The following is a 23,184-nucleotide window of genomic DNA, read 5'->3' on the forward strand; positions in this document are numbered from 1 at the left end:
CTGAAAAGCACTGTGTCGATTTTTGTGTCATCCAAAACTGACTATATTGTGCTTCTCTTAAGTTAGCATTTGGATGAACTCAGCTTCCTTGAATCCAGTACATACTTATGGTAAAGGAAGGGATCTATGCCTGACAGTAGAAAAAACGTATTCTTGAAAGGACACAGAAGTCACATTCCTCTGTGTGAAAGATGCTAATCGTCAACAAACTATAGGAGTTCTTGTACAGCCCACAGTAAAAGACCTGCCTGGCAAAAAGCAGTCAACTGTGCAGCCTTTCTGAGCTGCTGCACAGAAATTCATCGCTTTACAAAACAAACTGCCCACAAGATGAAAGGAATTTGCTACAGTAAAGGCATATTTATCTCAACAGGACAATTTGACTTTGTGCAGTTCTAAGAGCAAAATTTCAGAAGGACCAAAATTCTAAGTGTTCAGCACCTACATTTAGAGCAAAATATTTTTAAGGGCTTGGTTTCTATTTAGCTTTAACTTATGAGTAACTAATGTATTTAACTCTTTTTTAAATTCTGCTCTTAAGGTTTAGAATCATTACAGTTCTTTGTGAGCATAATTTCTTTGAAACACTTTTAGTATATTGACCATAAATGAAACAGTATTTTTTATTATTATTACTGTATTGTTATTACTACTAGTAGTAGTGCTGGTACTACTGCTGGGAAATTTTTGACCCGATTCCTTACTGTGTTTCACTAGAACTAATTAAAGACAAATTTTAAATAATTGAAACTTAGAACATATTTTTCAGATTTATACATGAATATGTAAGACACACAGGATCCCAGTCTGATGATGCAGAAGTAACGATCTTGGAAGAGTTAACAACCCAGCAGCTGCGGTATAACTATAGCATAGTGTAGCATGGTGATTCAGATTTGTTACTGAAAGCATTTAAGCCATTGACCCAAGAATAAATCAAGAGCAGCAGATATGCCAAAGCTGGTGCTATTTGTCAAGCACTTAAAAAATGCAGCATGATCAAACATCCTGTAATAAAGATCAGTACTTGACTAACTTTGATTGTAGATGCTTTCTTGCAAAGTCTGTTTCTTTATGTGTGTGCGCAATACTAGGAAGAGTGCTCCCTGACTGGGGCACTAGGTAATGCTATAATACAAATATTAAGGATAATATTTGATTCTGATACCAGTAGTGATCTTGACTGATTGGTATTGAATTTGCTTCTTGATATGCTATACTGTCTTACCTGAATGCTTCGTGTATTTATCTCTTAATAGCTGCTGGTGGAGATGTGGTGGAAATATCTCCCATCACAGTCAGACTAGGTGCACAGGGACAGTAAACACCTTGCCCATCACCTAGGCCAGCTGGGGAAACAGGGATTTGAAGCCAGTATTCAGCTGTTCAGCCCAGATTCCTCTCCCATAGATCTCCAGCTCTCGCGTTGGTCTCTGTTTTTATAAAATATTCTCTGAGGGACTTAGTGTCAAGCTTAGTTGTAAGGGCTTGGCCAGAGCTTCTCTGACCTCCAGGAACCTGCAGAGGCTTCCAGGTGGCTGCAGCTGGAGTAATAGGTGTGAGGACCAAGGAGAGCTCAAGTCATCAGCAGGTTTTCACTGCATCCAGTAACAGGAAAAAGCAGAGCCTGCAGCACTGTTGTCTTCTTCCACAGATGTTATATGAGGTTTTCTATGGAAGGGAAGATACAGGGAAGTGGGGAGATAGATCATAGGGGCATTGTGCAAGCATCCCTGCAGAGACAGGTTTGCCCTGCTCCCTCTCTGGCTGAGAGGGCAGAGTGGAGCAATGTGGCAGAGATTTCTATGGAGAGATACGTCCACATTTAATCTTCTGCGTCCTCCTCCTGCTGCTCTCCTTGGCAGACTTGTCCAGTACTATTAGAATAAGAGGAGGAGGAGGTGATCTGCGCTACTATTGCTTATTTTTTGCAGGATTTCTCTGAATAAACTTTAACCTCAAAATCTCCAAGTCTACTAAAAACACTAGATGTGTGATATGAAAGACATAAATACTGAATGATCTGATATACTGAAAGGAATACAAATTCCATACTACTAAAAGTATCTGGTAAATGATTCATCTTTGTGAATAACTAGCAGATTCACATTCTTTCCTGTGTTTCTTAGTCTTTGCAGATTACTGATTATAACCTAAACAGATCACTAGTTTGTTTTGTGTTTTTGCAGGGCAGAAACTACTGGATACCTTAGCTGAAACCTGGGATTTTTTCTTCAGTGATGTTCTGCCCATGCTTCAGGCTATTTTCTATCCTGTGCAGGTGAAAATTTACTCTATTACTATAGAATCTTGAAAAACTGGAAAAAGCAACTTTACTGGTTCATCAACAGACTGATGCAATCCTTAACTCTCTCCTCTTGGGCCAACTTCCCAGTGCCACTGTTCTGTATAGTCATGCCTTCCAAATCAGTTAATTATGAAACCAAATTTAGAAGTGCTTGGGTGAAAAGATGAAGGGGAATTTTGAAAATAGGAGGTTTGTGCAGGGAGGATGGATAGTCCTTATGACAACTCATTCTAAAAGGAATAAAAAGGATATGAACAATAAACTGAAATATATACACAGCGAAATAAATTCAACTGTGTTGACTTCAGCCTATGTCATACATCTCTGCCATGTAAATTTTTCTTTCTGAAGAATCTTCACTGTTGAAAGGGGATTTTATTGCTGAGGTCAAATTCTCTGCTACTGTAAATAGATACAAGGATAATAGTCAGTGGAACTGGACCAATTTACATTATAATAGAATTTGACTCCAAGTAATTTTAAATCCACTATAGATACTTGATCTGATTTGGATGAAGGCTCAACCTTCTAGTTTAGTGAAGGTATACATCCAGATAAGTGTTGCTTATCACTTAAGTCCCAATGAAATCTGCAGCAGATAGGTATCTAATCGAGCTTCTGGAGCTGGTCCTAGATGCCTACTGAATTCAGTGGGAGATAGGTGCCTAAATATATTTGGGAAAACTTTGTAAACATTCTCGCATTTTTCCAAGTGAACTTTATATCTAAAATGACTGTCCAATTATTACTAATATCATTTATATCTGCAGTTATTTGCAGGAGTGAGATCTTAATTCTGTGGAAAAGTTGCAGTTTTACAAAAAAAAGATTCTAAAACAGAAGAGATCTAAAGACATTCAGGTCTGGATCACCCACTGACTTGTGCCTTGTCATCCTAGAAAGAGGATGATAACTGGAAACCTATTAGAACACCAGGTTAGATTTTCGCAAGTACCACGTAATCTAAATTCCAGTCTACCTAATGATATAGGTAGTAAGAAAATCTCAGTAAGATTTTCAAAAACATTTAACTAAATTAGAACTCATCTAGATGTTTTTGAAAATTGCACCAAATACCTCTTTTCCCTGTCATGTTTCTGCGGCCTTTGAAAATAATTTAGCAGCACAAGTCTCATCTTTCAAGTGGAAATAATAGCTTGAATTTTTGAGGGAGCTTGGAGGGAGTAAGAACCCCAAGGCCTATGTAATTTCAGATGGATCTAGGTGCCTTATGTTTTAAGGTTAGTCCCAAAAGCCCAGTTTGTGCTTTTACGCTCTTGGAAATACCATTTATTACTAGTTAAGCAGGTTTGGGGCCTTCCTTACTTCAATATAAATAACTACACTAAGTGAAAAGAAATGGTGGGAGTGTCAGAGTTCTTTATCCTGAATTAAGATAAGTCAACATGAGCTGAACACCAGACCTTCAAATGGTAAATATTTGGCTGGCAGCACTCAGAAATGCAGGCAGGAATATATATTTACAGCTGCATATACCCAAGGAGTAACCCCTGATCTCAGCAACTGGAGTGGTTTTACAACTCCTCAGACATAAGGCAAGTGGGGTTAATCTCTGCAGGCAGAGCTAGCATCATATTCTTCAGATGAGACTTTTTTTAGTGAGATGTGATTCTTATACTGCAAAAAGATGTCTTTGAAAATGCAATATGAAACTTCAGCTCTGTTCTTGCCTTATATTGAATTTTCCCAAACTCTGAAGAGAAGGAAGATCCACAGGCATGCTAGGGCCAAGATTCACAACAGTATTTAAAGAGCACATGCCCAGCCAGGAATTGAAATCTTGAGAAATAATGGAAATTCCACCCTACCTTTTTAAATTTATTATACATTTCATTGCTTTTGAAGAGTCAGAATAATTCTTGCATATTCTGCTCTCAGGTGAGATTCCCCTTCAGCTCCTCCCACTGTCCTCATAGCCAAGATTAGTTTTCCTTGGTAAATATGCACTTGATCATTGTCTGTAGCATTCAATATCACAAAATCACTGTGAATGTTTGGTGGGTTGTTTTGTGTCCTTTGTCAAATTTCCTCTGCTTTGCACTCATTTACTATTCTGGTAATCCTTCAGAAGAGGAGGAAACAATTTTGACTCAGGATTTTGACACTCATTTTTACACAGCTCATAATCCATTTTGTTGTGTTTCTGTTCCTAAGGGGAAGGAGCCTTCCGTTCGACAACTGGCTCTTCTGCACTTTAGGAATATTATTACCCTCAATATTAAATTGGATGATGCATTATCACGTTCCAGAGCCAGAGTTCCACCTTCTATTATTCAGATGCTGTTAATACTCCAGGTAAATTTGTTATTTTTCTCAAGTTGTTTTCTTTATCTGTCTTTCCCTACTGTATTGCTCAAGTCTTCTGAAGTGGCCTCTGATTTTGAACCCGTTTTGGAAACTTCTTACCTGGAATGCCTGGTCCTGCGTGCAATTAAATGTCATCCCCATCATATCTAGAAATAGAGTCTGCAGAGTCTTAGATTGCGTGCCTTAAGATCAAAGGGATCTGAGAATAAAGACTGCTTTTGCAACTGCAGACCGCAAAATACTGAGTTTTGCAAGCAGGCCAATCTATGTAGTAGTAACAGGACTTCCATTAAATGCTGTGTGTTGCTGCACTAGTGATTTTGGATATAAAGATTCACATCGGGTATAGGCAACAAAGTGAATATGCCATTTGTGATTGTATTGTAATCATATTTGGTCACTGCGACCAAAAATATTGATATAAAAACATACTAGATCAGATGCTGGTATTTTCTTTCAGTGTTAGATGGTTTAATAGGAGTGAAGAGAAACAAAAAGAGGAAATGCAGGCTGAAAGCACATTTAAGAAAATATTTTCTTAGTTAAAGAAAAGCACGAGTGTGTTGAGGAGGAGAATGAAGCAGAGGGAGGGAGAGAGCCCCTTCTTAGAGAGTGAGGAAAGCTGAGACTTTCCTGAGTGGTGATTTTTTTATAAACAAACACATTCAGAACAAATAAAAAAATACAGTTTCTCACACTTAAAATTATTTTTGGTTCTCATATCTGGATTAGTTTTGAAGGGCTGGATGACCTAAAGGCCAGTGATGAAAATGGAGCAAAGAATAAGATTATCTCTGTTGGATCAGGAAATGATAGTTCAGCCTTGCTATCACAGTGCACATATGTTGGGGTGTATAATGGTCTGTTTAACCTTGTTTTCTCAGAAAAGATACTAACGCAATAGCACTGACTGCTTGCCCCTTATCTCCCTTCTCCCTAGCCTGCCTCTCCCCTAATGCTTCTTGAAACTTCTAGCTGATTGTGGCGCAATGACGGCTATCTCAGAGATATTAAGTTCGTATGAGTTTCATGGAAATTAGTGTCTGGAGAGAGGAGAGGAGCCTCAGGGAAAAAATGGAGCATGGGCTTAACTGCATAATGAGACATCAAAGAATTCACATAATTGAGCTGTGAACTAAACTGTGTTAATAGACACCAGAGATTCCACATGAGAGAGTACTGTCCTGAAAACCTCAGTCACAGGAAGGTTGCCTATCAGGCCCCATCGCTTCTTGCATACTTCGGTAATTTGCTCATTGGAAAGCAGACTTCAGAAGCGTTACTGCTGACAGATCGACTTTCTTTTTTATTGTGATGGAGGTTTATTTGCTTGTTTAAACTTCCTTCTTTAAAGAATCTGCATTAGCTACGGTCAGGATCCTGTTTCAAGTGAATTCAGTGGTAGCTGGGAATTAAATGACATCCTGATTTAGAAAGTTCATAGGAACTAATTTGGAGCCGCTTGCCTGGATCAGTTTCTACAACAAACAATTTCATGGCAAATCTGCTTTCTTCAACAACCGAATGTGTTAACAAAGTAGGTGCCAAATCCATTCTCACTGCAAGACTGTTGATGGAAATCAATAATAAAGTGGAGGCAGTTTGCCCCTGGGTGTTTATTTCTGCATATGTTACCTGCAATTGTATGGCAGGGAACTGATGATGAAAGTCCTTTCTTAGCAATAGCTCTGCCAAGCTTGTGGTTTAAAATCTAAAGGAAATTACAGTAAAGGGTCAGAAAATGGTCTGAGAATGAACTATTTACAGACCTAGTAGTGTTAGTCAATTAAATGGATTTCATAGCTAAGACTTTTCCCCAAACTTAAATGTCAGATTAAGCAAAAGCAAAATTTGTACATTTGTGGCATAATAATGGAATTTCCTTGAGACAGATTAAGTCAGTATGTGAACAGGGCTGGAATGGAGAGAGCAATTCAGCTGTCTAGAAAGTACATGGTAATCTTGTGTGTGTATTTTTCCCAAACTGAGAGGAGTTGTCTTGGGGTGGGCATTGTCTAATCCATATTTCTGTCTACCATGGATATCTCTGCCATAACAAACTCAGTGACATTGAGTCTAGTTGTGTTGACCCTTGAAGAAGTGTTGAACCTGACACTAGGTTGCCCTGCTTCTGTCCTTGACAGCTTTATGCAGCTGTTACATAATTAAAATATAGGTCATATGATTCCAGACAGCAGCTATAATGTCAGCTGAAGGTCACAGCTTGACAAAGGCACATGTTGACATGCACCAGTCTGTCCTGTTAGGCTGTATTAAAGATGCAGGAGATTTTGTAATTAATGCAAGGTACAACTGGTATTAATCATGTATTAGCTTGTCATGGTGTAGTAATGCTCTGTCAGTTTGTCAGAAGATGCTTTTCTTATGGCGGGGAAAGAGGCTTTCTGAAGAGAAAACAGAAGCTGTAACAATCCTTGAACTTTATTCAGGAGGTAGGTGCTGATCCAGCAAAGCACAGTAAGCACACATTTTACCTGAACATGGGTAGTTTAATTGCCTTCAGCATGTGAGCAATTTCCTTGACTTGTGTGAGAGTACAGAGCCATTGTTAAGTTACACACATCTGTGGCTTGCTCGGGGGGCCACACTGTACCAGAGGCCCTGCAAAGAGAATAAAAGAGCCCCTGCTAAAGATCTCCAGAATAAAATGGCCTAGAATGAAATTGATCCCCAGATTTAGTTGTTTGGGTGATAGTTTGTCCTTTGCATCAGATCTTTCATCTTCTGCTCTGTACACTATTTGATGGAAGTATACTTACCCAGTATTTAAGACCCTAGCCTGGGACATGATATCCACACCAGTTGTCTGGCATACAGTGATTTGGCAGAGGAGATGCACTGGCATAGACGGGTTCACTAGCCTAACATACCTCACAATTTCTCACAGAGGCAGATACCTGGTTTCTTTGTTTTTAAGACATCAAAGATAAAACAAGCAGAGCAGGAAAACCTCATATCTTCTCTATGTATTCTCTCTTGGAGGGAAAGAAGAACCTTCATTTCTGAAATAAAACTGTTAAAACTATTGCAATAGCTAATTGTGTATCTGAAGCTGTATTGTAAGATGCCTTCCATTTAAAGAATCAGAAATTATTCCTCAGGTTAATTGTTGCACTCAGGTTCTCCAATTCAGTAGATCCATTTCTGTATCTCCCCAGTGATATAACCTGGTCTAATCATGAGCAGGTAGGCTACCAGGAAAGAAGCATTGCCCCAGAATGGATGGAAGGAGCAAAATCTTTGTGCTCTTAAGTCAGTGGGACTTTTAACAGTGACTTGAAGAAGGGGCTTCTACCACTCAAGCTTTCTGTTGCCAGTGTCACCTGACCCAGTTGCAAAGGACAAGCGGAAATGTTTATCTTCTGTGGCCGCTTGTAGATGATATAAGTTAAAGTGTATCCAAGATACTCATTTGACTTTCAGGGCCCTTAAGAGCAAAGTTACGACTGAGAGAAGTAAAAGAAGAACTAAATCCACTTCTCAGTACAAAAATATATGTAGGAGCTCACATACATGTACCATGCTGTCAACAGCCTCTCCTTGATGACCTTTCCCTTTGGGTGGAATTAGGAAGCAGGAGAAAGAGAGATAAACAGAACACGAGATTAGAGAAGAATTTTTTCCCTTATATTCTGTGAACCAAAGAGAGCAAAACTACCACCAGAGGGTAAACATAATCTGACTTATTTCCCAAATCACGTATTGTGAAAGAAGCACTTTACTACTGAGACTGGAACATCTTATCTCCAGGTATCTTTCTTGAGGTCTGAGAAAGTCGGAACAGAAGAATAAAAAAGTGTTTATCTGTATCTCTTGGTTCACATCAGAATTATTTGAGTTCACAGACTCTCTCTGAGTGACCCGAGGTATTTAAAAAGCAGAGAAAAGCACAGTGCAGTATCCCTCATGGTGAAGGATGAGGCCTCACTAAACACGAGCTCTGAAGAGAAAAATAAAACCTGTGGTTTCCTTTTGGCTTCTCTGAGCTTCAATTGAACTCCCTTGCCCGTTGTCTCTCTTTGTAAAGGGAGAAAAAAAAATACATAAAATTGCCCAGTGGGGCCTATTATCTCTAGAATATTCCTAAACGTATGTGCAATCAAGAGCTGTAAAGAAGTACAAAGAGTGCTGTTTTTCCACCTCAGCAGCCGCACAGCAAACCAAAGACAGCATAGTGGTTAAAAACAAAACACCCTTTGCCATCAGAAGATTGCAGGGTTCTGTCTATGGAACAACAGATTTTCTATGTAGCACTGCAATGCTTGTCAAATAAGGCCAATTTATTATGGCCATAGGATTTCAAATTTGGTGATTGCTTTTCAGAGGTAGTCTTATTAAGACTCTTGAACCTGAAGCATCGATTGGACGAAGTGGTGTGTGCATGAGGTTTCAATATACTTTAATTTTTCTTTACCTTCTTAATTCCTGGTTTTAGGAATGACATGCAAAACTGGAAGCCTAAAAATAAATGTATCATACTCCCTATATAAATATAAGCCACCATATGTAAAACCTGTGTTTACCCTGGGTTGTGCAAAAATATATTTTTCTCCATCCTGGCAAACAGATGCTTTTTTTGTGTTGGTTGCATTAACCGCATAGATAAATAAGGAGTCATGTAAGATATCTTACAGCCTGGCTGGTGCCTGACATTTAATGAGGATTCCTCTATTAGTTTGTACTGAGAAACCTGAGTTTCATTGTACATGAAACTAAGAATCTGGCCCTCAAGATTTACATTTCAGAATATTCTGGGTATAAAAAAGATGCTCACTTCTAAGCAACTGTGTCTTATTTATCGTCTCTATAAGTAAGAGCACCTTGCTTGCATAAATTGACACAAGTTTATTGCCCTGGAATGAATTTGTATTGCCGTGATTTTTAACAAGGCAGAACATTCTTTTTTTGAAGGAAAAGATCCTTTTGAAAGAGAAACTTGACCTTTTTCCTAGTGATGAGTACTTTTCATATTTGCTTCTCTTTTTCTTGGTATGCTTTTTGTTATTGTGCTAGTTTTCTGGTGCTGAGAATCATTTTGGCATGGAATTAGGACAAATGCTGGAGTTGCTTCACCTGTATCTTGGTTTATTACCTCAAGCAAGTGATGCAGATTGGGATGTGCTGTGGTAATGAGCATGAAACAAGAAACTGAGAACTGACTGGAGAGTTCAAAAAAATAATGGCAATAGTAGCCTGAGTCCAACAGCAAGGAGCCAGAAAGATCTTGACATACGTTGCAGCTCTGCTGATGCCTCCCTTGTCTGGACGGTGCCGATACCCTGAGTGCTAAATACCCTGTTCGTTCTTATGAAGTTCTGCTTTCACTTGCTTGCCTATAAATGAAGAGCAATTCCCCTGCCATGAGTGGGGTGCACACATTGGTGTAAGTGGTAAGGATGTGAGCCAGTAACTGTGGGTGGCTGTCCATTTCCACTTGCAAGCTGTGGGTTTATAGTCAAGGAGGGAAACCATATCAAAGGCATTTTTCCGCTAATACTTTTAGCTGTGTTCCAAATGGCACTTATTTCAGGGTTTACCACAACTCTTGTTTCCTGTAGGTGCAGAGATAGGGGGAGCAAGCATGGTTGCTGTTACTCATTCTGTAAGCTTGACTGGCAGTGGCCTTTTCGACAGTAACTCAAACTCAGGCAAGATTTCTGTGAAACAGACCTTGAAAGATCTGTGCTCATGTGGATCCTGCTTATAAATAGGGCCAGTGAAAGCCAACTGCCATATAATAAGAACTGTTTTCCTTTTTAAATTGGGTAGTCACTAAAACTGTCTATCAACGTACACCACAACACTACGTGATTCCACTTCTGTAACCTTAAGCAGTGCAAGAACAGGAAAGAAATCCAAAATGTTGTGGTTGTTCTGGTTTTGCTGTGTATATACCTGTCTCATGTGCACTGTGGAATAATAACACTTCACGTGCGCCTCTTTTCCATTCTCCGAATAGAGAGGCAGTGTACTCTAGTTCTAGGGACCATGACCACAGCCCTGTCCATTCTCACTGAACACAGCTGTTTTAGATGGCAGTTTGCATCAGTGCAAACTCCTGTTGCTCTTAGTGCATTTTCAGAGAGTCTCATGTTAAGTCAGAAGTCACCTCTGTGGAGAATGCAGTCAGTTAACCAAAGATACAGTTGCAGACTGATCTGGTCAAACGGGGGTTGTCTAGACTGCCCTGGGTTACGCTGTCACCATTCATCAGGTGTTTTGCAGTTGCTGCCCATATGCTCTCTTGCACTGCAGCAAATGAAAAATTCTTACTCATCCTCCTTCAAATTACCCAGCATTTGTCTCAAAGCTAGAGTCAGTGTGCATAAAGTTGCAGCACAGCTACATACCACACCTAAGACTATTTTAGCTCATAGTAATGTACTTGTGCACCTTTTACTAAGAGGGAGTTGTTTCAACTAAATTAAGTTAGATATATGTTTAACCTGGACTAAACCAAGTTGTCCTTATAAAAATATATGTCCACCCTGAATTTTGCTTCCATTAACAAAAGCAGGCTATTAAAACCTGTACAAGTTTATAGATAGAGAAATCCTTAACTAATGAAAATGAATTAGAGTTAAATCAGTAAAACCATTCTTAACATGAATTACAATGTCCCTACAGAGCCGGTAATTGCACTGGGTAGGAGGGAGAAGGTTTTTAACTAATTGCATTAGTTGGTACAGATTTCTTTTGTACCTACCCATTTTGGCCTCTAGACTAAAACTGGCATAAAAGATAGGATAGAAAATTTGACCATTGAAAAACTCGGAACAGGAGATGCCCCCATGGTGCATGAATCCTTTGAGGCAGGGAGCTTTAATACATGGATTGCCTGCAGAGGGAACATAAGAAAGTTAATCTATGCTACCTTTTAAAGAAGATTAATTAAAACTCATTAAAGCTCTATATGGACATTCCTTTTGAGAATTAAAGGACTAAGAAGAGAAGCAAGTTAAATTAAAGACACTTTAATTCTAAATCAGAGGCCTAAGCATAATTTATCTAATCAGCTTTCTGGTCTTAATTTAGTGAATATAATTTCATTTTCTTGAGGGTCCCTAGACTGACCCATCTGGGAATCTCAGCTGTTGAATTGCCCAGAACACTGCATCAGTGGTTTCCAAGCGATAGCCATCACTTCCAAGTGATTTATGGTTGGCTGTAGACCTGAGAGTTGTCCCCAGTGATAGTGTGCCATGGGTGGTATCTACCAGCTATGGCAGTGGTGAACCCCTGCACGGAAGGGTAAGACGCTTTGCTCTGCATGATTGAGTAGCTTTCCTGCAGGTAGCACCATTAGCTGGTGCTGTGGCCAGGGTCACTGTTTTACATCCTGTTCTGGCTTGCACTGATTCACCTGGCAGTACTCACAAGAAGCTAATAAAAACAGCAAAAATCACTTTTCCCACAACAGAAGGTAGGCTGTGCAGGGCTGTTGTGTAGTCTTGCATGCTTTGGCTTCCCAACAGTTTGGGGAGAGGAGTCTCCACCGGTTTGCAGTGAAATCTGTTCCGAGCTGTGAGTGCAGAGAGGCTCAGGCAGTGTCTTGCCCAGGTACCGCAGTTACACTGCCTTCACGCTGCCAAAAGCATTTCAGTTGAGCACAGGACAAGCAGAGCAGCTTCCCACCAGGAGATTTCAGAGGCAGCCCATATGCCACTTCTTCTCCTGCTCCTAGAGCCTTTCCAGCACAGTTGTGGCACCAAAACATGCTGCAGCGCATGGGAGTTCTGGTGCCTGCTGATAGCACAGCTCCCTCTTCATCATCTCACTGCCTGCATCTTCACCTTTCCCCTTCCTTCACGTTCCCTTCTGACTTTCGCTCCCACTGTCCCCATTTCCTTCTCCCTCTAAGCAGCAAGGAAAAACCCAGAGAGGGAAAGCGCAGTGGTCATACGGAGAACAGTTGAAAGCCCGTCCTTGCAGGCAGCACTGTTTCTGATCGCAGTTTCCCCTCCTGCTTTTGGTTGTGCCCCTAAACTAGGTCAAGGCTGAGAGTGACCTGTGGCAGGTGCGGGCACACAGAGGAGGGGAGCAGTGCAACTGCCAAGCCAGCCAGCGGCATGGCACTCGTGGCCCCAGCGGGCTGCAGAGGGGAAATACAAATGCTCTGAAGCTCCTTTTGCCGTGTAGAAAAGGCGAGCTGGAGCTGGTCGCAGTCACTGGCAGGCAGCCAGCACCGTTCTGGTACAGTAAAACTGACCAAGGCACTTCCAGCTTTCCTGGCAATAGAAAGTGGGAGGTCCCCAGACAGCAGAGTTCATGCAGTGTTGTGAATGGGAACTTTGTGGAAAAGTCCTATATAACTACAGAGGAGCACAGCAAGTGATTTTCTGTATAAATAATTTAGAAGCAACTCTGACAACTATTTCTTTCGATCAAGAACGATTTTTTTCTTTTGGATTTTTGGGTTTGGAGTTCTGGTTTTTGTTTTTTTTTTTTTCCAAATTGTGCTATAGAATTTTATTAGAGGACGATGTTTCCATGTAAACCATCTTGTTGATTAAGAAGAATTATGTAAAATTTCCTATTCTCTGACTTTTCCTCAGAAGAGGCATTGAAAAGCAAAAGAATTGTGAAAGATAAGCAAGTTATATTTCCTCTCTCCTGTTACAAAATGCCATCTTAGCCTTGTCACCAAGCTCCTCTGGTCCCATTCTGCTGCAGCTAGCCTCTGTGCCCAGTGGGGATGCAGGGCTGTTCAGCATCCTCCGTCCCCTAGTTGAACTGGTACAGGATGTGGCAGGGAGGCCACATTAATCAGCATGAAGGGAGAAGCAATCCGTACTGAATGGCTCAATGTGATTTCTGAGCATCTGGAGGAATCAGTTCTTGTTCCTTCTTGCCTCCTCTGTAATTGCCAAGACGAGCAGGTGGTGGTGTGAGATTTGTGCAGGGAGTAATTGCTCTGTGGTGTATTTTTTCCAAAATAAAAGGCCATGACAGTCTACAAATGATAGGGAAGGGATTGAATGTGTCTCTCAGAGTCATCATTTCTTCCACGTTGAGCAGATAAGGTTAATTGTCATTCATTGGTAATTTCACATTCATACCCTTTGTTCCCTTGTAGCTGCAGAAATAACAACTATGTGACACAGTGATATGCAACATTTACTGTGAAATTCATTAGCTTGCCACTCCTCGATAATTACAAGCAATTAAAAGGTAAACAATCATGTGACTGGACAGAATTCAGATTATGTCCTTTGATTTAAATCATTATCTATTAGGAGCCTTCTGTTGTTTCCAATGAGTTACTAGGTAGCTTCAGCAAAACTTCCTGCACTGTGAGGTGGTGACTATGTGATAGGTCACCAGCTCCAGTGAGTCACACTTTTGGGCAGTCACAGAACGACTGTGCTAACTGTGGTGAACCTTGCTGTGAGTGAACTTGCTTGCCATCAGGACAGGGTTTTGTTGAGAACCAACCACTCATCACAAACAGGATGTGAGCAGCAGGGCAGTAAGCAAGAGGGAGTGGGTAAAGAAGAACAGGGCAGGCAACGCTGTCTGCCTTTCCAGGAGCACTGTGAGCACTGCTGTTGCCACAAGCTCCCAGCTCTGGCACTCATAAAAATGGAGCCAGAGGCCTCTGTTTTGAAGTTATTAGTAGTTAGTTATTGCTCTCTAATGCTAATCCAGACACAGTTTTGGAAAAAGCAACCATATTATAATTAAGCTGACTTTGGCAAGAGGAATGTCATCCTTCAACCTGGCTGAAATCTGTCAGAGCAGTATTTTGCAAAATACAGCTGTTGTACTCAAAGTGGCTCTTGCATAAAATCAATTTAATTTCTTTTCCTTGAGCAGTTAAAGGCTGTCAGATATTCCCATTTCAGGGCTCCTTGTACCTCCAAGCCTGCCTTCTTGCTGGCATGGACAAGAGCCTTCATGTGCTAGGCGCTATATAAACACAACGAAAATTCGGTCTCTGCTCTAAAGATTATATAGCGTAATGCAAGACGCGGGAGATTTATCGGTGCACACAGATGGGGAATACAAGGAAACGAGACAAACATGAGAGAAACGATTTTATGACGAATAAATACATTGGTGCTCTAGTTATCAAAGTGTCTTTTAGAGAGTAAGCGAATGTGATCTTTGTACCCTTATTGCGGGTACAAAACAATTGTTGAGCTCCAAGGAAAAGGTAAATGCGTCATTTCTTCTGTATCACTCATGAGCCTTTATTGTGGTTTATTGTTTAGTTGAAGAGAAGAAAACTTCTGAAGAAACAGTGGGGTATTTTCATTTTCGAAATGTCTGAATCACACAAGGACAGATGTTTAGATAGTGTGAAGCTAATGCAGCTCTGTTAAAGCCAGTTTATGCTGGAGGAGGAATTAGGCCAATAGTTTGGTCTGAAAAATTCTAGACTATGGTTATATATTTAACAGTGTTGTTCACATTTAAAACAAAAGCACACAGAAAACTTGTTCTGCGGAGGTGGCTGTGTGATACGTAAAATAAAATAAGGATCAGTCATCTTTGAAAAAGTTACTTCCATTTCAGTGGGACCGGGAGGCAGATCGGGGTGTTTATTCCAACTACACAGATTTCCATTTCATGTTGATCTCCAATAGTTGGTACAAGATGCTGAATTTTACCACATAATGGAGTTGTCAGTGTGTGTGTCCTGAGAGATGACTGAGACAAAGAAATGAAGATCAGCCTTTTAGAACCACTTCTGATCATCATGTACTTAATCCATGTACTATTTGCATTTTGAGGGTAGATAACTCAGCATTGTTTGGTTGTAAATCCGTACTTTTTGTGCTTACATTTGTTACCTCTTTAGTTTCTGCACTGTGGGACTGAGAGAAGGTGTCTGTGCTAGATCCAGTCAGTTATTTTCCAAGTGCTTTGAACTGGCAAACACTCATTTATCGGAATTGAGTTGTTCTATAGGAATGCATTGCATTCAACAAAACGCCTGCTGCAAGCCAGGAGGGCACGCCAGGCCCCGGCTTACCTGGGGCCCAGGCTCGCAGGCTTCCTGTGCTCGGGATTTATAAGCTAGACCTTAGACCTCCCCGTGTAACTGCGTAACAACGAAGTGTTCGCTAAGAGCTATGGAGCTTGGTTTGGCGCTGTCCCTGCAGATTGCTTCCCAGCTGCCCAAATGCCAAGCTCAGGGCAAGCCACCGTGCTCAGTGGCTGGTTGCCCCAACTGACACTTGCCTGGGGATTTTTCAACTTCTCACCCTCTGAAGTCAGGATTTGTAGATGATCCGGAGGATGCTGCTTTCTGGCTCACAGGAGTGAGTTGGTGGTGGTGCAGATTATGCCACCAACAGAAGTAGCAACAAAAAAAAATCTGGAAGGCACAGATGATGTCTCTGCACAGTCTATTCAAGCGTATTTCAGGAAAAAAGAAAATTTATGGGGTCGGTTCAGTTCCTCACAAAGGATGAAGCAGCAGGGAGTATGCTGAAGGATGAATAGTTATTAATGATTTAAAAGGCGAGCATGTTGTGAAGGGCACTATCTGGAGCAAGTAGGTAACAGCAGTCAATTTAACATTTGCAGGTCTTCAGAAGCATTTCTTGGATGTCTCTTCAAAAGAGCTTGGAGAGATTGAGGGAGGGCTCTGCCATCCTTTTTCTGTCTGAGTTCCAACCCAAAAATAAATGCACAATAGATTTTCTTTTAAAAAAAAAGGTAATTGGGAAAAAACTCAGAACCAAGACTAGGTAAAAGACTTGAACGCTCAGAGTTAAAAATCTTCAATTGCCCAGCAAGATCAGAAGAGTTTAATTTATATAGATCAGTGAGAACTTCAGGAGGGAGCCTAAGAGGAAATGAGCTGCTTTACTCCCTTGAACAATAAATATCACATCTAATTATTTGGTAACTTGCAGGGTAGTCTCCACATGGGGCTGCGCATGCTCTGCTGTGTGCTTATGTGGTTGTCTGCAAGGGTAACGTGGCAATGCAGCAGCATCTGTAAATGCGGACAGACTAACTCCCACTCAGAGTTATCCTGTAAACAGCTCTGCAGAGATACTCACCTATGCCTAGATTCATGTGGTTGGTTCTTTCAAAGTCACATTAGCTTATTTGACTGGGATGATTTTACTTCTCTTCTGTGCCCAAGGGAGCCACTTAGGCAGAAATCAGACAACCTATAGCCATAAAACTATAAAAAGCAGAAATGCATACCATTATTTTTGGTGGATCTTTATTAGCAGTCTGGCTGTTCAGCTTCTGCAGGAGTCTAAGCAGCACATTTAAATCTCAAACTAACTTTCTTCAGTCAGTTCATATCTTTTCCTTCAGTCTTTATCTTCTGCCTTGTCTTTTGCAATCCTGTATACAATGTTTAATAATTGCTTAAAGAAAAATAATGTATTGGATTTCTGTGGATAAAAGGAAGGCTTTTCTTTTCCTAGTGTTTCATCCTGTCTGAGAAGAAAAATCCTATTGCTATCTTTCTGCAGCCAAGCCATTTTGAAAAATTCTCACTAACCTAATGCAAACCATGTCTGGGTGTTTTGTCTTACTTATCTTTTGTCTGTGTCTCAGTATCACCAATAAAAGGAAGAGAGAGACAGAGCTGCTTCTCACACTGACACTGACATAACTTGGCACTTGCTTAAGATTAAAGTGAATGTGACAAGATCTTTATTTCTGAGGCAGTTGCAGGGATGTGAAGTGCTGACTTCTGTCAATACTGCCATGGCAAGCCTCCCTGCCTCTCCCTCCTGTGAGCGCTGTTGCTATGAGAAAAGAGTAGGGTAGAGATGAGACCAGGCATGATTTAACCCTTCAAATATTCTAGGCTTTCCAGTATGCCAGTGTTTTTGGCTAATATGATGTAAAGAAAAAATGATGTGAGGCAACACTGCCAGGGGCTCTTAAGGTATATGAAGTATATGGCTGCGTAAGTCTTAACACATGCAAAAAGCACACCAGTGCCTAGAAAAGGACATGTAGCCCATACAGGCCATGGCCTGCAGCAGGTATGAACCAGTAAAGCTTCATTAACATAACTGGGATTATTCTTATTCTCTAAGTAATGTTTGTTACATTTCCTCCATGCACCAGATGTCTGTTTGCAAACAGACAAGAGCATATTCTTAGAGACTGGCTGAAAATGGTCCATCATAGATTATTAGCCTCCACTGGGCTGTGGTTTTTCCCAGAGGAGGGAGACTCTTTCCTTACAATTTGTTGCAGCCTGCAAAGGTGTGCCTCCATCTCCCTGAACCCTGGCATGTTTTCTCACTCTGCCTCTGGTTTGCTGCAGAGAAGCCCACACAGATGAAAGGACCCATGTAGTTTAAGTGAATCAGGTTCAGCTTAGTCAACACAGACTCAGGCAAAACAAAATTTAGTCCCTGCTTGAAGCAGTTTTGTCTCTGCTTTGAGTCTGTTTCCTAAAGGTTAAGAAATGTCAGTTTTCTACTTGGAATGAAAGTGCCATAAGTCATTGAAAAAACTTTGGAGGAAGTGACTGAAATTTTCTATCCAGGCTGGCAAGCAAGGATGAATGGGTTAGAAGTAGGACCTGGAAGTTTAAGCTCCTAGTCCTCAGTGACACTCTATTCCCCACTAGTTTGATACAGGGCATTCCTTCTATCTAGCTGTCTTTTCAAAAGGGAGCTATTGATCTTGTAGTCCCTCTACAAGTGAGCTCCAAAAGTTTAACCCAAATTTTTAATGGGACTTGTAGCTATCACATGGAGAGTCCTCAAGAAATCCTGACCCCCATTCAAGCTAACAGGAGAATTCTGTTGACTACTTCAGAATTTCATCAATATATCTGTAAAAGTTGTTCTCTGGATTTCATATCTCTTCTCACTCTGTTTCCAACCTTCCTGACTTGGGCCAGACCACCACTTGATATCGTCAGAATAGTTTCACTAACTGCAACTCATGTTCAGAGTTAAGCTGAATAATTATTGCCAGCAGTCTGATCCTTCTCGGTAGGATAACAGAAGTCACCACTGCACTTGCTCACCTTTTGAATAGGAAAGATGCAACTACATAAGGAAAATACTTAAATCTATCCTCTGTTCATGGGGATTCAGTATCTAGACTGTTTTTTTTTTAATTTTATTTCTAGAAAGCTAGTAATCTTGTCAGTTATTAACCATTACCATCTCTGTGGTTAAATAATTTCTAGTACAGATTGTTTATTCTTAAGGGCTATTGCAGTCTCCCATGCAGCAAGTTTTTACATTGCTCCTTATCAGAAGCAGGCACAGTATTCTGGAAAAAAGCCTATACTGTGCATGCCCTATTTCTTATTTTTTTCCATACACTTCTCCTGCTTATCATTGTTAGTGACAAAATGTTGAGTTTTGTGAACTTTTGGGCTGATACTATATGGCTGATTTTATGTGCTGTGTTTTCCTTGCTGTGAAGATTACAAAGGCTGAGAAGAATCAGTTATCAATCTAATGACTTCATGTGTAAACAAAGGCCAGATGCTGCCCCCAAAATGCGATAGAAAAGCTCCATTTATATAATACTGAGGAATATGCTTTGCATGGATTCCCATGGAGCAATGTGGGCAAATGCCTGTGAAGAGGCCCAATGTGTTCATGCACTCAGGGCTTCCTGATTTTGTGTTGGAGCCTAGCCAGTCACTGCAGTGGCTATAGGATCAAGATCTTTGAGTTTTTTATTTGTGGTGTAAGTTCAGCTGAAGATGAAGGAAATGTGGGTGGGAGCTCCCCCACGATGTTACTCTGCAGTGCAATGAGAGCAGCAGCTCTGAACAGCTGCGTTCAGGAGGAGGGATTCAGCTGCTGGGATAGCAACATACTGTGCTCCAACAGGTGCTGCAGTCGCCTCCAAAGCATGAAGCCAGGAGGACTGAGTCAAAAAAATTGGCACTCTAAGGTGTCAGAGTGCTTTAGAGATGACGGAAATTCTGCAAATGTAGAGACCACTCCTAAAGCCTTTTCTTAGCCAGATAATCCTTGATGTAACTTTTGCTGCTGTAGTTTTGTGTGTGAACATTTCAGAATAAGGCCTTTTGGGGATACGTTTTCTTTTAATTTTTATCCTGACTATTTGTATTGGAGTGGTTGGTAACAACTAGATGATGCTCTAATACATCTGAGGTAAAAAAGCTGCAAGATATTAAATGTAGGCATATGTGAGATCCACACGTCTACATGAAGGACGCAGGTGCCAGTGCAACCCCTAATGTAACTAGGAGCCTTTGCTTCACCACAGGTGGTGCAAAGGAGGAGAACCAGTGGCCCCATGGTCTCCACTTCTTCCTCTCACTAATTTCATACCCGTGCTGAGTTGGAGTTGCTCTTGTGTTGCTCAAGTTTTGTGAGGTTTGGTATTACGCAATGAAAGATATTACACATGCCAGTCAGATAACAATTAATCATGGCTTGTGAGGGCACCATTTATCCTATGTCTCACGAGCAAGGCTGCTTCTGTCTCTTGGACTAAACTGAGAAGCAGATCTTGCTGTTTGTGTGGTCACCAGGGTGTGCACAGCAGTCTGCACACCTTTACCAAATCTCTGCCAGCAGTGTTGTCTGAGTAACATGCATTTTCACTATAGATATTATTTGGTGTCTGCCTTGCAGTATGTCATATAACCTTTAATTTCGGGTTTTCCTGTGAGTAGTTGGGCAACTATTAATATCCAGTATTTGTCAGAGTATCACCTCTGAATGTGTGTTTCTGTCAGTCATACTGACCTGTGGTCTGTTGCCAGTTAGGAAAGAAATGCATTTCCTAAAGCATTTTTCTTTCCTCCAAGGAATATGCTGCCTTTAAGCAAAAAATAGTAACATTTCTTAGCTGTTTTCCTGTGTGGTTAAGACAGGGCAGCTTACAAGCCCAGGACGTGTCTGCATTTGGGCCTGAATCTGTAAACACTTCCTGCAGTGTGTTTCCTTTCATGCAGCACCTGGTCAGGACTGTGTCAGCAGGCAGTAGGTCCAGGCCTCTTATTGGTAGGCCAGGATGGAGGCCAGTGGTTAAGAACATCCCAGCAGACCCATGCTAAAGATGCCCCAGCACACCCAGGTTCAGGGTGTGCTGTTTGGACAGTGAGCTGAACCATACACAGCTCCTTTCTGTCCAGCAAACAGAGGACTTCATTCTTGGGATTGTCAAGTCAGCAAAAGTACTGATTGCTAAAATGACTTTCTGAAATAATCCAGAAGCCTGGCTTCTGCTCTTTGCTTTCCTGAGTCCTGTAGGTGATTACCCAGGATCTAGCTCTCAGCTGTTACTGCTCCATGTGCCCCATGGTAGAGCTGCACCAACACACTAGGAGGAGTTGTGCCTCCCTCAGTGCCCTGTCAGCTGCTCTCTGGCAGGGCTCTGGGCTTAGCTTCAGAAGATCTGCTTGCTTTGCTGGGCCTGACCTAGGGAAAGACAGATTTTATTTTGCTTTGTTTTGTTTTACTGTTCATTAAAAAATCATCCAGCAGTTTGTCGTGGTTGAAACAGGAGGCTATCTTCTGTGCCAGTACTACTTGTGAAAACGTTCTGATCAACTGAAACATTTAAGAGAACTACAGTTATTTACTCAATTACCGGTGTAGCCATCAGCACATCTAGAGTTGCAGGCTGAAGTGAAGCATTTCCTGCCCTTATATCCAGTTGCTGGAACACACTTAGATGCTGGAGATCACTTTTCAGAGGTGCAAGTATAATTTATTATGTAAATGGCTTTTAATATTCTATGGTAAAGAGAGAAGTGAAAAGCATCTGATGGAAATCACCTTTTCTGGATAATATTAGTGGTGGATGTTATTAGTCAGAATTGAAAATTTTAAAAGACCTATGACCTGTTCATAAATACTGAGAAAAACATGAAGTTATTGTTGATCAGTCAGAAGCAGTTTTGTGTTTAACAGTGGTTTATGGTTTTCTCATACACAAATAAGTGAGGAGTAAATATTTCACACATAAATGAGTTGCATGAAACAACTTTCAGTTCTCTTTTCTGGTCCCTAGCCTGTGATCAAGAGGGTGATACATTGCAAGGTTTGTAGGGTAAGTCATGCTTCCACCAATGTAACCCACCCATCTCCAAGATTTAATAAAGTTAGATGAAGTGGTAAACATGCCTTTCTTTTCCTTATGCTTGCTCTGCCGACTAGAGGTACATTAAAGGAAAATTTCTTCTTTATTCTACTTAGTTCTTTGCTAGCAAGCACTTATGAGGAAGTGTTTTGCAGTCCTATGACTTAGGTAGATGTCCTGAGATGTATATGGAAGAAGCAGCAGTAGGGAGTAGTTTTGCAGTTTGAGGTGGTTGGATGGTGGATATTGGTTGGTAGATATTCATTAAGAAGGAAAAGAAAAACAGTTAATGTATGTTGGTGAGGAATTCTTATTCCATGCATGGTTTTGATGGTGGGAACTGTGCTTGATTATGTGTGGATAAAAGATGAATTTTGAGGGTGCTTTCTGAGGGGCAGGGGAGTACACAGTGCCGTGCCAGGCGTGCACACAACAGAGAACATGAAGTAGCTTGGTCCCCACAGCATAGCTCTTTAAGGCTGTAATTTCCAAAGTGCAATGGGGCAGAAACTCATGTAGCCTACTCTGTTACCTAGTAGTCACTACTGCTAGGGCTGTTTCATTTTTAATTTCCCTCAGCAGATGATTAACTGTAGGCACTTCCTTCCCATCTTAGAGTTTTAGCACTTCTTTCCTCCCCAATGCAGGTAGAAACCAGAAGTGCAGCTTTGTATCCAGCTTGTGGGATGAGAAGTAAGAGGCATAAGCAATACACAACACTAAACCTCCTCCCTTTCTGTCCCATTTCATGGTTTCACAAGTCAGGTCTTTCCTGTAAGATGTTCTGCATCTGCTTACAGGTACATGGGAAGCCCAAACCTCTCTGTCCCATTTTAGTCTGGCTTTCTAATGAGATTTACCAGACTAGTGGCAGCCTAAGCAGTTTTTCATGTTTGTGACTTTCTTTGCAGATTGCTTTATGTCTGGGTTTTCTTACAGGAACCTAAGGAAGCTAAGTGGCCAACAGTAGGTGAAAAATGGTGGAAAGTGGAAGATTAATTTCTGGGATCTTTTGAAACAACTTGAACACCTCCCTGATAGATTGAGGGTGATGCAATGGCGTTTATGGTCATTAGGATATTTGCTGAGGACTAGCAGCGTGGCTCTAAGTACTGTGTCACCTCATTTTGTATTTCTTCAGTGCATTCGTTCTGGAGGTGCTAATGGTATCAGTTATATTTTAAGCATGCTCATAAACAAAAAGAAAAGGATTTCAATTATTGTGATGAATAAAAAGACAGAGGTGGAGTCTTTGGGAGTATGCAGCAATGACTGCCTAGCTACATAGGGGCAGAGGCTGGAGGCACACATGCATCTTACTCATGCTGAATTACATCAATAGAAGTTCTGCCAGGCGCAGTGGCAGTATGGGTGCTCACTGCATATGAAGAAAAGAGCAGGATATTAAAAATATATATAATAGGATACAGCAATAAAGAGGTGTAATTGCAGTTATTTCATTGCCATGGTAAAATAAAACATGGAAATTTGATATTGATTTTTTTTAA

The 23,184-nt window shown here is 40.9% G+C and overlaps 1 protein-coding gene across 1 annotated transcript in view; it reads left to right on the plus strand.

Annotated features, from left to right (window-relative positions):
- Positions 1 to 23,184, plus strand: part of PRR5 (proline rich 5) — a 56,363-nt gene that overhangs the window by 23,233 nt on the left and 9,946 nt on the right. Inside the window, exons 5-6 of the mRNA XM_062592441.1 lie at positions 2,190 to 2,281; positions 4,484 to 4,624. Of these exons, the coding sequence (XP_062448425.1) occupies positions 2,190 to 2,281; positions 4,484 to 4,624 (233 nt within the window). The remainder of the gene's footprint in view (positions 1 to 2,189; positions 2,282 to 4,483; positions 4,625 to 23,184) is intronic.

Source organism: Rhea pennata, chromosome 1 (genome assembly GCF_028389875.1).
Source record: "Rhea pennata isolate bPtePen1 chromosome 1, bPtePen1.pri, whole genome shotgun sequence".
In the NCBI taxonomy this organism is placed as follows: Eukaryota; Metazoa; Chordata; class Aves; order Rheiformes; family Rheidae; genus Rhea; species Rhea pennata.